Source organism: Physeter macrocephalus, unplaced genomic scaffold (assembly GCF_002837175.3).
Source record: "Physeter macrocephalus isolate SW-GA unplaced genomic scaffold, ASM283717v5 random_339, whole genome shotgun sequence".
NCBI classification, from domain to species: Eukaryota; Metazoa; Chordata; class Mammalia; order Artiodactyla; family Physeteridae; genus Physeter; species Physeter macrocephalus.
Window position 1 is genome coordinate 10,114 of NW_021145629.1, and position 11,498 is coordinate 21,611.

Here is an 11,498-nt window from a genome sequence, read left to right on the forward strand (position 1 = left end):
TTTTTTAAATCATCTCTCAACATTTCAACTCTTGGTAGAAATCAAATGCAAAACATCTGCTTTTTTAAATTAGCATGTATTTATCTCGGTCACAGCAACCTCACACAATAAGATACACAACGAGGAGGAGCATGGTCATAGCATTTCCTATTCCAGTCCACGAACACAGTATTTCCGTGATGATACACACATTGGCCTTTCTCTTCCAGGACAAGTTAGTTATTCCTACTTTTGTCTGCTGTGTAAGTTACGTGGCATCACGGTTGGTTAAGAGTTACTGTAGTGTTAGAGCAGTCTGGAAATGGAAAACTAGAAAACTAAGGACTGGGACAGGCACGGACACTTCTGAAACGTGAAAAGGAAGAACATCAGAGATGAATGCCCCAGAATGGGTGGGTCTTAGTAATAAAGTTGGTTGAAATTCAGCTTTATATACACACTGAATCTACATGTGATCTACTAGATATATAGAAAAAGAGCCATAGAAGATTTTGAAAACCTTAAAATCACGCAACTGAGTTGGAAGAACGTCAGCAAATTCACAGTGGCCTCAAGATTCAGCCAGATTTAAATTTGCTCAAGAGCTGAATACCTCCTTCTATCAGAAAACCCACTGCATGTAAATTCCTACAACATTCTGTACATCACAAACACTTATGGCTAAAATATACTGTTAGATCACAAGGAAGCAGTTTTATTTTCAAATTCTTGCCTCACTCCTGCTCTGCACCCCAAAAGGAAATCCAGGGTCAGCAATTCACATGAGGAGTTTAAGAGGCCTTCGGGTTTAGAAGCGCTGAGGCTCAGCTAAGAATCTCAGGACACATCTGTCGGATGGGCGCACGCCGGCTCCTGCCCACTTTTAGTGCAAAAAGGTCACAAATGTTGCAGAGGAATCCTGGAAACAGGTGAAGAGAAGAGGACTGAGATAGAGGGGTGGTGTGAATCCCAAACGATTTTCCTTCTGAATTCAGACTCAAGAAGTTTGGAGTGCAAGGTTCACGCTCAGCAAGCGGCAAAGACCAGGCTGGAGATCCACAGGGTGAGGTTCCTGAATTGTCACTAGGTTGTCACAGTCTGCAGGCGCACAGACCTCTCGGCCCGGACTAACCCCCTAAGTGCACACTGGAGGTAGGTGTTAGAAATTTATTGTAGGGAAGAGAGTGGCTCTCCACCAACTCAGGGGACATCGTCTGTTCCTCCTCTGCCCCTACAATCTCCACTCTACCCTCGGGCTGTGGCGAGTGGAGGATACAAGATGGAAGGGCATGAGCCCCTCCCCTGGAAGACTAAAGAACCCGGGGCATTTTTATAAATAGCTACATCGTTAATGTTTTAACCACTTTGAAACACACAGCAAGTTGAATATTTATTTAAAAATAAATCTCAAAAATATCTATTTACAGTAGAGTAAGTAAGAGAGGCATGTGCAAACAACAGAAAGGGGGGAAAAGTCAGTCCCAGTGTGGAAGGTCCACCCTTCAGAGCGCTAGAGCCAACTTCACAAACCCCAAGGCTGAACTGAGCTGTGGAGGCAACAGGATGACATTAAGCGAATGCTGGACTTGGGTCACCTTCGATACGTGGAGAGGCAGGGAAGCTGGGTGGGGGGCTGCCGCCGGGGATCCTCGTGTTTGGGAAACGGTGGTGGAGGGATGAGCCAGTGGATGAGGCCCGGTGTGGCAGGAGGGCTCATTTCACAAGCCAACAGGCCTCTAGCTCACCACTCCAGGTGGGCGTTTGGAGGGGACCTGGAGGGCCCTTCCCAGTCCAAGTTGGCTTTGCCGTGGGAGCGGTCGGCATGGCAAGAGTCCCAGAGATAGAAATCCTCTTTGAGAGACAAAAACAAAAGAATGGAACAGAGAGTGATTAGCAAAAATGAATCTGAATGCAAGTGCCACCGTCTCTCTTGCCAGGTGGCAAAGCAGCCATCAGCTGACATATCTGAGTCGATATGGGAACTCCCACGTGGGGCAGCCGGCCGCAGGATCCGCCCCCCCACAACCACGTGGTCAAGTGCAGGCCTCTGCTTCTGAAATCAACGCGTTAACATTTCTTCCCCATGAAACCAGAAAGGTCAGTGGTGTAGCCCTTGTAGCAGGGAGGTGCAAGGTCGAGTCTATCTGTACACGAGATGGGAGAACTGGGCGGACTTGTAGTTCAGCTGGCTGTTGGGCATGAACTTGTGCAGCTCGCTCTTTTTGCAGCAGGGATCGTAATGGTAAGTGCTGAGGCAGGTGTCGCAGGAGGCTTTTGAACACTGGGTGCAGGTGTTGGCGGCCCCCGGGCGGTCACAGAAGCCACAGCGGGAGGCGGCTGCAGGGGAGGGCTTGGATTTCGAGTGGAGGTGCGGCGGCCGGTCGAGGCCCTGCGTCTGGCCTGCATACTTCTCCCGCAGAGATGACCCGTGGGCCAGGCTGTCGTGGGCAGAGGCCTTGCTGGGGAAGCCGCCGGGCTTGGAGGCCGGGGAGCAGGCGAGCAGGCTGTCACAGCGCTGGCAGAGGGAGGAGCTGCAGGACAGACCGCAGTTTTGGCACTTGGAGAGGGCGGACTCTTTGGCGGGGGGCGAGCGCTTGTGGTAGATGGGGTGGGCATCATTTCTGACCAGCCAGACATCGGGCCGCAGGGCATCCTGCCTCCGGTATGTGGCCCTGGGCTCCGAGTCTGTGTACAGATCCACATCCTCCTGAGCGGAGAAGTAGGTGCCACGCAGCAAGCCAAGGCCATTGTTGGGGGAGGGGGGCGGCAGGTCATCCGGGCTGCCGTGGGGGGAGCTAGACATGGTCAAGAGTGAGGGGGACGGGCGGATGATCTCGTCCTTGAGGTCGTCCCCCAAGTCTGCTGCCACAGGCTCCTTCCGCAGGCTCAACGAGGCCTTCAGGGGCGGCTTCCGGCTCTCCCAGTAACTGTCATAGGTGTCCACCGACCTTGAGGGCTTGGTCACACGGGGCTTGTAGTAGTCCTTGGCCGCCCGCTCGCTGGCCGACTTCTGCAGCACCACGCGGGCCATGGAGGTCGTCAGGTGCTCCCGGCCCTCGGCCCGCCGCCGCAGGGCATCTGAGCAGCCACGCACGTCCTCCGCGCTGCTCTTGCGCTCGCTCACCACATCCAGCTCAGAGTAGCCTTTGTCCTTGACTTGGGAGTGGATTTCCAGCATCTGTTCACACTCCACCTTGGCCAGAAAGAGTTCAAAGGAGACCATCTTCACTTGGAGGGTCTCTACCAGCTCTTTGAGCTTGTACGCAGTCCCCAACTCGGGCACGTAGCCCATGTAATTCAGGATGGCTCGGATGTCCTCTTCCAGTAATGTGGACTTGACGTAATAAACAAAGGGGCCCGTGTAGGTCTAGGGGAAGGAAGGGGGGTAGAAAAAGAGAGGCGGATTTTTCTCTCTGAGGCACACAACGCACGGAGCCTGCATCAGAGCGTATCCCATCAAGTCTGAACCGGAACACGCAGGGAGAGGAATGGGAGTGATCTCCACGGCAGTGTCTCACTGCGGAAGGCAGAGGCTAATGCTTCCCAACAGCTCAGCGCACGGGTCTGAGGGAAGTGACACAGCGCTCCTTTCTTCAGCGTAGGGAACAAAGCCACTAGCTTTCTACATGGGGTGCAGTGGCTCTGCTCCTTGAGGAAGAGCAGGGCAAACATGGGTGAAGAAAGGGGATCGGATTAGAGGCACAACACCCATGAGCAATGAGAATATTCCTTTCTGGCATTTCTACAAAGGTGTGAGGCATACGTTAGGCTTAGCCTGACTTGGTGGAAACTCTCCTGAGCCATCACTGCCTTTGGAATGATTCAGAATTCTCTGTCTCAAATTCATCCTCCTCCCTCCTCTCTGTTTTCCTCAGCTTGCGCGGACACCTGCAGCAGCCTCCTGATGGTCTCCCCGGCCGACTCCTGCCCCTCTACAATCTACCTCCCGTACAGCAACCAGGAGGATTCTTTTCCAATGTAAACCTGACCCCGGCACTGCCTGCTTCCCAGCGCCCTTAGAATAAATTCCAGCCCTCTGCCCTGGGCTCCAAGGCCCTGCACAAACGGGTACTACCCACCTTTCCAACCTCAGTTTCAGATGTGAGCTGCCAGGGGTGGGGAGCCAGTTAAGAGATGACACCAGGCAGAGGGGCCAGGTGGGGAGCCATAGGGGCGGTTCTGGTTGTTATATCTCAAAGGCAGTGGGGAACCGGGGGGGCCCGTGAGCAGAGGAAGGATGTGATTAGATGGGCACAAACCCTCTCAAGATGGACTGGAAGGGGCAAGAAGAGAGAAGGGAGACCAGTGTGGAGAGCCCGTCCCTAGGCCTTACCTTGATGCTTCTGAATTCCTTCTTCCACGGGTAGAGGAAAAGGTTGACACCCACCGTTTCGAGCACACTGAAGGCACAGTGCAGAGCCCGCAGGCTGGAGGAGCTCAGCGAGCGCAGGGAGCTCTCCACCACCTCATAGAACTGGATCAGCCGGAATCGATAAAAGGGATCCACCTTGTGCAGGCTGAGCAGGGTCGAGGCTGCCACCCGCAGGGACTCATCACTGCCAGGCCGCTGCTTGCTGGGGGTGGTGTCCACTTTGCCTTCATGGAACTGCACATACTTCCGAAATAAGTCATCCTTATATTTTGCATCCATTGAACTGGGCTTCCCCATCCGATCCGATCCAGGGACGGGGGCTACCTTATTTCCTCCATGGCTTCTGGGTTAGAGGCAGGGACATTGCTAAAAGCATTGACATGTCGCCTGCCTGGACCAGCAGAGTGCTCTGGAAGAGGAAGAATAAGCAGCATATCATTCCTTGAAATGGTTCACGTCCCAGCTTGTAGCTGCTGAGGCCAAACAAAAAACAGAGCTGTCCTGAGCTCCACCGGGCACCACCCTGGCCCTTTCTGCTCATTCAATCCATTTAGTGAATCAGTACACCATGCTGTAGTGGGAACAAGACAGATAAGGTCCTTGACTTTGCTGCGCTCACAAATGAAAAATATGACTGGGGCACCTAACCTGGTTTCATGGGGATGGGGGATGGTTAAAAAGCCCCTGAGAAAGTGACGGTTAGACCCAAAGGATGAGGCGTCGGCAGGGAGGAAGGCCCTGAGCTAACACTATCAGCACTTACCACACGCCAGGGGCTTACATGGACTAACTCATTCCGCCTTCTTAAACAACTCTAGGAGATAGGCACTATTGTTATCCCCATTTTACAAATGTGAAAACTGAGACATGGAGACCTCAAGAAGCTTGCCCAAAGGCACAGGACTATCAAGAAACAGAGCTGAGATCAGAGCCCAGGCAGGCTGGCTCCCAAGTCCATCCCCTTAACCACCACAGCCCGCTTTCCTGAGGTGGGAAGGAGCCTGGCATGTGAACACGAAGAAGCCTAGTGTGGCTGAAGCAGAGCCAGGAGGGGAGTCACAGGAGATGAAGTTGCCGGCATAAGCGGGAACCTGATCCCCAAGGTCTCAAAGAGTTGTACATTTTATTCAAAGAGCCAAGTGAAGCCCCTGAACAGTTCAAAGCAAGGGGGAGAGGGACACGATCATATCTGCAATTTTTTATAAGAGACCACTTTGGCTGCTGAGTCCTGGAGAGTGCCTTTATCCATCTTTGGTTTTTTTGTTTGTCTGTTTCTTTGGGCCGCGCCACATGTGGGGTCTTAATTCCCAGACCAGGGATCGAACCCATGCCCCCTGCAGTGGAAGCGTGGAATCCTAACCATGGACCGCCAGGGAATTCCATATCCGACTTTGTTGTTTTACAGTCAGCTGTTGGGAGAGGAAAGGACATTCTGAGCTGGGACACACAGGATTTATACACTCTTGCTGTCTCCTTGGCCACTTGTTAGTAGAACATGTACAGATCCATCAGTATTCTTGGCGTTATGACGCTGGGAGCAAATCTGGATTCATGGAGACACCTGCCAGGCCAGGGGAGGCAACACAGCATCGGGGTTACAAACAGATTGCAAAGCTGTACTGCCTGGATGTGAACCCTGGATCTGCTCTTCTAGGTTACTTGGGCAAACTACTCAACCTGGGCCTCAGTTTTCTCATCTGAAAAAGGGGGTTAATAATAGCACTTATAGTCCAGAGTTGGTGGAAGGATTATATGCAATCAGTATAGAAAGCTCTTCAGAATGCCAGCTCAAAGTAAGCCCTTGATACACACAAGCAGACATTTCTGGTGTCTGAAGGTGCCAGACCCTCCAAGCATCCTCAAGGAGGTAACATCAGAGTGATGCAAATATCTCCGACTGGGGGTGGACATGCATTTTCACACTCACCTGTCCTACCTTTCCTGACCACAAGCTCATGGGTGCAGGGATTGCGACCAAATGACTCAGTAAGGGTCACAGTGCCAGAGCAGGTTACGTGCTTCATAAACACCTGCTGCCTGAGTGAAGGGTGGGGTCCTGCTGGCTGTGGGAAATGATGAGGGACCAAAAAGAAGCCGCAGTGGGATGGGACGGACCTGTGGAGTCCTTTAGCAGATCTGAGGTCAGCTCAGAAGTTCTAAGGGCCTATGAGCCTGGCAACTATCAGGAAGTCAATAAAATCACCCATGTCTCAATGAGCCACTCCTCTGGCTTCTCCACAGTTTTGGGGAGACACCCAGGCGTCTTAACTGTGGGGTGAGGGGTAAGACATGCAAGAGAATTAGGGACACAGAGAGGTCACCTTCTCCCACCCACTGCCCTGCCAAGGAAGCCCAAGGCTTCAGGAACAAATAGAACAAATAGGCCTGAGGAGCACAAAAGGCAAACAAATCCATTTGGGATCAAATTCTACCTCCTGACCAACGTCTCTGTGGTCCTCAGAGCAGTCTTTCCCTTCCCTCTTAAGGTCCACCCACAAGGACCCTTCTGTCTGCTCCTCAAACACATCAAGCCCATTTCTACCTCAAGACCCTTTTTTTTTTTAAAAGGCCAGGTAACCTTTTTTTTTTTTTTTAATTCATTTATTTATTTTTGGCTGCATTGGGTCTTCGTTGTTGGGTCTTTGTTGCTGCATGCGAGCTTCCTCTAGTTGCAGCGAGCGGGGGCTGCTCTTCATTGCAGTGCGCAGGTTTCTCATCGTGGTGGCTTCTCTTGTTGAGGAGCACGGGCTCTAGGCGCGCAGGCTTCAGCAGTTGTGGCTCGCGGGCTCTAGAGCGCAGGCTCAGTGGTTGTGGTACACGGGCTTAGTCGCTCCGCGGCACGTGGGATCTTCCCAGGCCAGGGCTCGAACCCGTGTCCCCTGCATTGGCAGGTGGATTCTCAACCGCTGCACCACCAGGGAAGTCCCTACCTCAGGACCTCTGCACATGTTGTTCCTTCTGCACGTTCTTCCTTTGATTCCTCCCGTCGCTGGCTCACTCTCATCATTCAGGTCTCAGCTCAAATGTCATCCCTCCGAGGCTCTCCCTGACAACCTCAGCTCAGTAAATCCCACTTGCCCTGGCCCTCGTTATTGCGTTACCCTGGGGTAATCACCATTTGAAATTATCAACTTTATTCATTTACTAGCTTCCTCTCTCTGTCTCCCGCCAATACCCAGGGAGCTCCACAAAGGCAAGGACAGTGTCTGTCTTGTTCACCGCGATGCCTAACACAGCTCCTGGCACATAGTAGGTGTTTTGATAAAACAGGCGAAATGATGCTTTAGTTTCTCATTTAGCTCTCCCCAGAATTCTGGGAGACCAGCGGGAATGAGAAGAAACCGAGGCTCCATGACATGACGTGCTATCTATAGCTCAGTGTTAGGAAAAGGTGGATCCCAGATTCCACTGGACTTATGACTTGAAACCTGTGTACCTCCCACCACCCCATGATTCCTGAGCTCAACAAGTATGCAGCACCTACCCTATGCCGGGCCCTAGGCTGGGTGCAGCGGGGGAAATGTGGGGTGGGTAGGGGACAGTAGGGAACAGAAGTTCAGAAGATATAGCTCTGCCCTGAATTCCACTTGAAAGGGCTTACTGCCCAGTATCAAAGTATGTATGTTCTCTTAAAAAATAAAACTGTATTACAACCTGAGAGAAGACATCACTGTCCTTGCTAAAAAAAACCCATATACATATACCATTTTTGATTTATCCAAAAGAAGCTTTCATCCAGCCTCTGGACCCAGGGACTGTTTTTTAGTACACCTGAGAACAATTTAAACAGAGGGACATCAAGTCTCCTAAACACTGCTGTGATTTTTCTCCAAGGAAGTCAGCCTTCAGCCAACAGAGACTGATTTTTTTTTTTTTAAACAAAGTCGGCCGCCCTCAAGCTCAGCGTCTGCTGCTCTGTAATCACACCACAGACCACACCCTTGTTTATGGCTGGCAGATAAACAAGGAAAAGGGGTCCAAACAGCCCAGTTGGTATTCAAAGTCCCGAAGTCAAGGATAGGAAACCCATCTAAGAAAAATCTTGAACCAACCTAGGTAGGTGAGGAAACAGGTGAAAGAAAATGAATGCTAAAAGATAATTAAGGCAAGGAGAGAAGGAAACTAACAATTATTGAAGTCCTACTATGTGCTAAGCATTGGGCTTTCCACTTTAACTGCATCACCCAGTTTAATCCTCACAATTCTATGAGGAAACAAACCAAGGCTCAGCCATTAAACAACCTGCCCAACACAGCTTGAATGGGTCAGAGCTGGAATCTGAACTTGGGTTGACCGGCCCTGCAGCCCGTGCTTTTTCTCATTTATCTCACTCATTTATTGTTACCATTAGTACCATTCACCAAGGGATTAGTACATAAGGGCCCTTTGCTAAGTGCTCCGTGAAAATCAACGAAATCCACACGACAACCCCAGGGTTAAAAAAGAAAAAACTGAGGCTCAGAGGGGCCAAGTCGCTTGCCCTAAGTCACAAGGCTAGGAAGAAGTGGCTCTGAGATCTGAACCTAGGTCTGAGGCCAAAACCCTGACTCAAGCTCTGAGCTGTGCTGCTTTTAGGCAAAGCTGTCCTGCTGCTGGACAGCTCTTCTTGAAAGGGCTCAACTAAGTCAGAATGCCCTATGGCAGGGCCAGGAGAGTTGAGTTCTAAAAATTCCTATAGTAGCAAAATTCACATCTTCTCACACAGAATGGGGCTGGAAGAGCCACAAATCTATTTATGACGTAAGCTCAAGGGCCAAGAGGAGAGGCTGACCAGAGCCGGGCCAGTGGTAGAGCAGCTGACATCATCCCTCCCGAATTCATTCCTGAGAATACAGGCTGCATTGTAGCTGGTGTCTCTTCTGAGCATAGAGCCAGCAATTTATTCCTAGCACTCTGCAAAAACAACAAAAAACATGCTCTCTGCAAAAACAGCGTGGTTACAGGAGACCAAGACAGCCCGGTGACAGAAGCCGTTAATTTCTCCAAGCAACCCAAGGATTGGAACGCCAAGACGTGCCAGTGTGGCAGAAAGAAAGAAAAAAAAAATGGCACCGTGAACATTCCTAACAGAATCAGACGGGTGCCCAGAGCCAACAGGCCTGGTCAGCACTTCCTGCACCCACAATCTGCGCCCCCTTTGAAAAGCAAAGCAATGAAGAGAGAGATATTGCAGTCAGGGAGATGGTGGCTTTTTAATTGTTATTTTTTAAACATCTCAAAGGAAAGCTATATCTGTTTAAAACCTCACTAAACGGAATTGAAATGATTCTGGATAGCAAAGCATGAGCTTGGCTTTACCTCAGCTGGCCCATTCAAGCAGAAACATTCCCCAAGCAGCATTTGAAGGCGCCCCCTCCCTGCACAGACAGAAGCTATTTTGGGCCCGGCATCGCCCCAGTGCACAGGTTTATGTATCCCTGGTCTAGCTTCAAGAGGCTCAGTGTTCCCCTGGCCTCCAAACAGCAGAAAGGGGAGCGCAGATCAACCCCCTCCACCTCCGCACCCCACTCCTCTGCATTCATCCCCAGCCCGAGGCCCCTGAGACACATCCTAGGCAACCTTCCACTGGCTGTGAAGCGCCAGAGGGTCCCCACACCCCAACCCTGTTCCACAGAAATTCAGAGAGAGGGTTTCCAAACCTCTGAAAATAACCTCAGCGATGCTGAAATTGGGCTTCCCCAGTGGCAGCTGCGACTCGCAGAGGGGCTCTGAAGCAAGGAGGTTCCCCTCCCTGCAGGGGACAGAAGCTGGCGACTGCTATTCCCAGCCTGATAATTCCAACAGCCTCTGAGTGCGACATCAGTTGTGAAAAACACCCTAGTCCCAAACTCGGGCCCTCCCCCACGGGTCTGTGAATGAATTAACAGCAGCTATCATTTATTGGACGCCTGTTGTATGCCAGAGGCTGTGCTTTGCACGCATCTCACTTCATCCCCACCACGGCCCTAGTAGGCAGGTTCACTCCCCATTTAACTAATCAGACAACTGAGGCTCAGAGACGAAGTGACTTGCCCAAGGTCACACAATGAGTACAAACCCCAGTATGCCACCAGAGCGTGAGGTGGGGACCACTGCGCGGTAACTGTGGAATCGGGGTGTCCTCCTGCCGGGTTAGTCGTTGTAGAGGGGGTGTTCCTCCTGAGCTGCCCTGAGCCACCCTGGGAGAGTGGGGATCCTGAGAATTAAATGGGCCCCCGGAGCGCCGAAAAGACGGGCCCGCCCGTCGCCCCCGCAGGCCGCGAAGGGACCCCGCTCCCGGGCTGGCAGAGCCCCGCCGAACCCGGGGCCCCCCTCCGCCGGGGAAAGCCCCAGAGGCCTTTTCCGCCCGCGGCCGCCCCGCACTCACCCCGGCACTGCCGCCGAGGACGCCCCGGCCGAGGGGAGCAAGAAGGAGCCGCGGCCGCCGCCGGAGCCAGGCCCGGCTGGGCTCTCGCAGCTCCGGCCGGCTGCAGGGGACAGAGAGCAGTTGCCCGGGGCCGCGGCGACCCGGAAACACTCAACCAGGAAGTGACGTCTCTCGGAGGCGGGTCCAAAGGGAGGCCGGGCCGCGGCTACGTCCTAGGCTGGGGTGAGGCCGTTGCTCGCCGGCGGCGGAGGAAGAAGCGGGAGGCAGAAGAGTAAGCAGAGAGGCCGCGGAGTCCCGCTTTGGGGCCTAAAGGCCCACTGCCACTGCCGGGGCTGGGACCCGGAAATAAACGGGCCGGACGTGACGCACGCCCTAGGTCACAGGGTGGCGGCTGGGCCGGGTTGTCATGGGAACCGGTCTGTAGTCTGGAGATGGTAGCTCGGAGCTGCGATCTCAGACTGAGCGACCCGCGGCCTCCTCCTCCACTTGTCGAGATGATGCGCGAGCTGAGCTCCCGACCGCGCCTGACCAGAAGCTGACAATTGGATCCCTCACCCCCATTTTACAGGTGGAAATACCAGAGGCTTTAAAAGAGCAAGTGAGGTGCCCAGTATCCCGTGAGCCTGAATCCAGACTTGAGAAGACTGTTGGTGTTACAGGCTGTGTTTAGTGAGGGTTCCAGCTTTGCCTTTGCCACTTACCAGCTGCATGACCTTAGGCTAGTTACTTAACTTCCCTGATCCTCAGCTTTTTCACCCGTAAAATGCAATAATAATATACCGCCTCCTGAGAGTCATGTGA

At 52.6% G+C, this 11,498-nt stretch overlaps 1 protein-coding gene across 2 annotated transcripts; it reads right to left on the reverse strand.

Moving 5' to 3' along the window:
- Positions 1-1,356: 1,356 nt before the first annotated feature.
- Positions 1,357-10,900, reverse strand: SPATA2 (spermatogenesis associated 2). 2 transcript variants are annotated; one of them, XM_007128041.4, is made up of 3 exons: positions 10,698-10,900; positions 4,313-4,760; positions 1,357-3,346 (listed from the first exon to the last, which is right to left on the reverse strand). In XM_007128041.4, the coding sequence occupies exons 2-3, from the start codon at positions 4,646-4,648 to the stop codon at positions 2,120-2,122; spliced, it is 1,563 nt and encodes a 520-aa protein (XP_007128103.1). In that variant the 5' UTR covers positions 4,649-4,760; positions 10,698-10,900; the 3' UTR covers positions 1,357-2,119. The 2 variants fall into 2 exon arrangements, with proteins under 2 accessions (XP_007128103.1, XP_054938866.1); XM_055082891.1 differs by lacking the exon at positions 10,698-10,900 and adding an exon at positions 10,389-10,577.
- Between the last annotated feature and the right edge of the window lie 598 nt (positions 10,901-11,498).